At 40.7% G+C, this 3,240-nt stretch overlaps 1 protein-coding gene across 1 annotated transcript in view; it reads right to left on the reverse strand.

Moving 5' to 3' along the window:
• The window catches only part of stx17 (syntaxin 17), a gene marked incomplete in the record, with an annotated part of 22,429 nt that overhangs the window by 6,422 nt on the left and 12,767 nt on the right, over positions 1–3,240 (reverse strand). The window contains 1 exon segment of the mRNA XM_014004749.1: positions 1,104–1,154. Coding sequence (XP_013860203.1) covers positions 1,104–1,154 — 51 coding nt within the window.

The raw sequence follows: 3,240 nt of genomic DNA on the forward strand, positions 1-3,240 counted from the left end.
TGTATAATATTAACTAATATAATATTTTTTTTAGCTACATAATAATAAGAATTAGAAAAAAATTTGCCTGTATAATTCAGTTCTACTAGTTTTTATGAAATTCGGTATAAACTATATACAGTTTTTTTCTTGTTTACATGAATTTGGTCTTTTTATTTGTCATGATGTGTATAATATTAACTAATATAATATTTTTTTTAGTTTTTTAATATCACCTCCACTGACCATAAAGGTTCCTGAATAGGCCTTGAAAAGGCCCACGGACCACCAGTTGATAATCACAGTTGTAGCTTGTTTTGCGGCTCCGGACACATTTTATTAGTGAAACAAGGAGCAGAAATGTCTCTTTTGATTGTAAAGTTCGCAGACCCCTGAGCTAATAGATGATTTAATATAGCCAGCTGTAACTTCAGCAGACAGAGAGAGAGTGATAAGAAGAGGAGCTCACAAACATGGGAACAGTCTCCAGCGTGTGCAGACACAAACACAAACACACAACCACACACTCACTCAGTGTTTCCACTGTGGCTGAGCGCTGGAATATTGCTCCCCTAACGGCGTCTTTCACCCATGAGGCACTTCTGCAACATGTCTATGCTCTTTCTCCCCCCCGCCCACCTCGATTTATCTGCCCTTTTTTTTCTTTTCACACTAACTACATCTTCACTCTCTCCTTCACTGTTAATCTTTCCTTCTCTCTCTCGGCCTCTCTCTCTCTCTCTCTCTCTCTCTCTCTCTCTCTCCCCATCCCTGAGGACAGTGATAATCTGAACCGTCTGTTCTACACCTGCTCTGCCGTATCCCTCGTTTCCCTCCTCTCCCCCGTGACGACCTGCTGTCTGTCCCGCCCCCCACCAGTCTTGCCTCAGCGGACAGCCTCCGGGGCCCCGGCAGCACTCCCGAGCTGATCTGTGTAACCTCGTTTCAGAGGAGCCTTTCCAGGTGACGCGAGCCCACGTCGAACTGCAACGCACAACTTCCTGAAAACGCTAGCAGCGAGTTCGTTCACACGGCTAACCGTGCAACGCGCGCGCGGAGGTGGAGAAATGTGTGCCGTGCTGAAAAAAAAAGGGAAGCCAGCAGAGTGCAGCGTTCGTACTCACGTGGACGATCAGGGAGAACTCTGTGACTAAACCACTCAGCTCCTTAAGGTCCTGAGGGGGGAAGAAAAAGGCTTTATTGGTTTTATTGAGTTACCATATCACACATAACTGCAGTTATAACCAAAACGGCATTGTCTAATGCAGAGGTTCTCAAACTGGGGTCCGCGAGCCCTATCTCAGGGGTCCTCAAAAATTTTCAATAAACTGCTAATTGTGTGATGCTTCACAGCATTCACACTATTATCATTTTTTCTTCTGTACATTTTTCAGCATCTAACTCGTTCCACAATTTTTGTGCTATTTCAACAATTCATATATGAAAACGTTCAGCTCATTTATGCCAAGGGTGCTATGACTTTTTGTATTTCAACTATTTATACTTTTTCAGCTATTTCACTTTTTCGGACATTTTTTTCCCATTGAAAATGAATGGAGCTGTTTTCATCATCCTTAAAACCCTTAAAAATGTTTCTAAATCTTTACAGCACCTTACACATTTTGTTCTGGTTCTACTCTTTTTCATTTTCTTGTGCTAATTTTAGCTACTTTTAGCTAATTTTAGCTTTTTTTCTACTATTTCAGTTCAAATTCTGCTTCTTTCTGCTATTCTTCTGATGTAAATCAAACACAAAATAATATTCCCATGACATTTAGGCGTTAAAATTATTTTTAAAACAGCATGGGGTCCCTGGAAATTGTTCGCCCTTGTAAAGGGTCCCCAGACCCAAAAAGGTTTGAGAATCCCTGATCTAATGAGAGTGAAGAGATTAAAGTTTTTTGGTTAGTACAGAGCAGGAAGGGAATCTAAACAAAACTCCCCAGACCTCCCTCTGCCTGCCACCTCCCCCGATTCTTCCAGGAAGACATGGAAGCAACCTGAAGCAAGTAAAGATAAAATCTCTGTGTATATATACCGTTTTATTTTATTCAATCAATTTGATTCAACATTATTGGTCAAAACAATAATCGCGTATCCGTTTTAGAGTCCTGGTGTGGCATACAGTAACGTTTTAATGTGAGATTAAAACACTGTTGAGTGTTAGTAACAGAAATCACCTGTTAAAATGAGGCCGTTTGTCTTTTTCTTTAAATTCCTTTAAACATAAATATCTTTTTAACTTTACATTGAAACATCAAGATGTTTTTGTCCACTCTCATTCAACAAATATATATAATATAATTGAGCAAAAACCTCAGCTAAACATTGATAGGAGTAACTGGGTTCTTATCATCTGAGTGGCAGCTCATGCTTTTTAACGGGAAACCAAAATTCAAGTTCAAATCCTGCCAAAGCTCTGATTTGAGTCATAACTTTGCTTTTTAGGCAAAGACATTTGAGAATCTCACTATTATGTAAACAAGTTTAGGACTTTTATTCAAAAGTACAAAAAAAAGACCCAATTTTAATCCAATGAGAGATGGTTCAGAGAGAGAGAGGAACCTCTGCAAGAACCTTTTATCAATACTTTTCACTGGTGTTTGGACAATCAAGTTAAGACAAGGTCAACATCATCTAAGCATTTCTGCAAAATATTGCAAAATCAGATTGGATACAAAGGAACATAATATAGTGGTGAAAAACACAAACATCCCTGCATTTAAATAATGACATGAGTGAAAGTCTAGGTTAGAGTTGTGGAGGTTCTGACTCGTGTTCTGCGTTGATAAATGAACAGATTAGGCCTGTCGCGATAGTCAATAAATCAATTAATCGCACGATAACTTTTTTTGAGGTCGGTAAAAAAAAGACGGCGATAAGTTTCATTTTCCTGCTTGTTTGTTTACTTCGGCTTTCTCCCTCTCTGCTCCGCAACACAGGAGCTCCGCTGACCCCTCCCGTCCTGTTTTCTTAGTGTGGGAGGAGTCAACTCTCGCTTTAGCYTGAGAGCTCGTTCCTAAAGAAACGCTTCAAAGCAGAACGCGGCTGCTGAAGTGTCGGAGAACTAGAACCTGGATTTCGCTGCGGAGGGAGGGAGGGAGAGAGAGACGGAGTGAGACAGAGAGAGAGAGAAAGAGTGAGAGAGAGACGGAGTGAGACAGAGAGAGAGAGAGAAAGAGTGAGAGAGAGACGGAGTGAGACAGAGAGAGAGAGAGAAAGAGTGAGAGAGAGACGGAGTGAGACAGAGAGAGAGAGAGA

This window comes from Austrofundulus limnaeus, unplaced genomic scaffold, assembly GCF_001266775.1.
Source record: "Austrofundulus limnaeus strain Quisiro unplaced genomic scaffold, Austrofundulus_limnaeus-1.0 Scaffold26, whole genome shotgun sequence".
Taxonomy (NCBI): domain Eukaryota; kingdom Metazoa; phylum Chordata; class Actinopteri; order Cyprinodontiformes; family Rivulidae; genus Austrofundulus; species Austrofundulus limnaeus.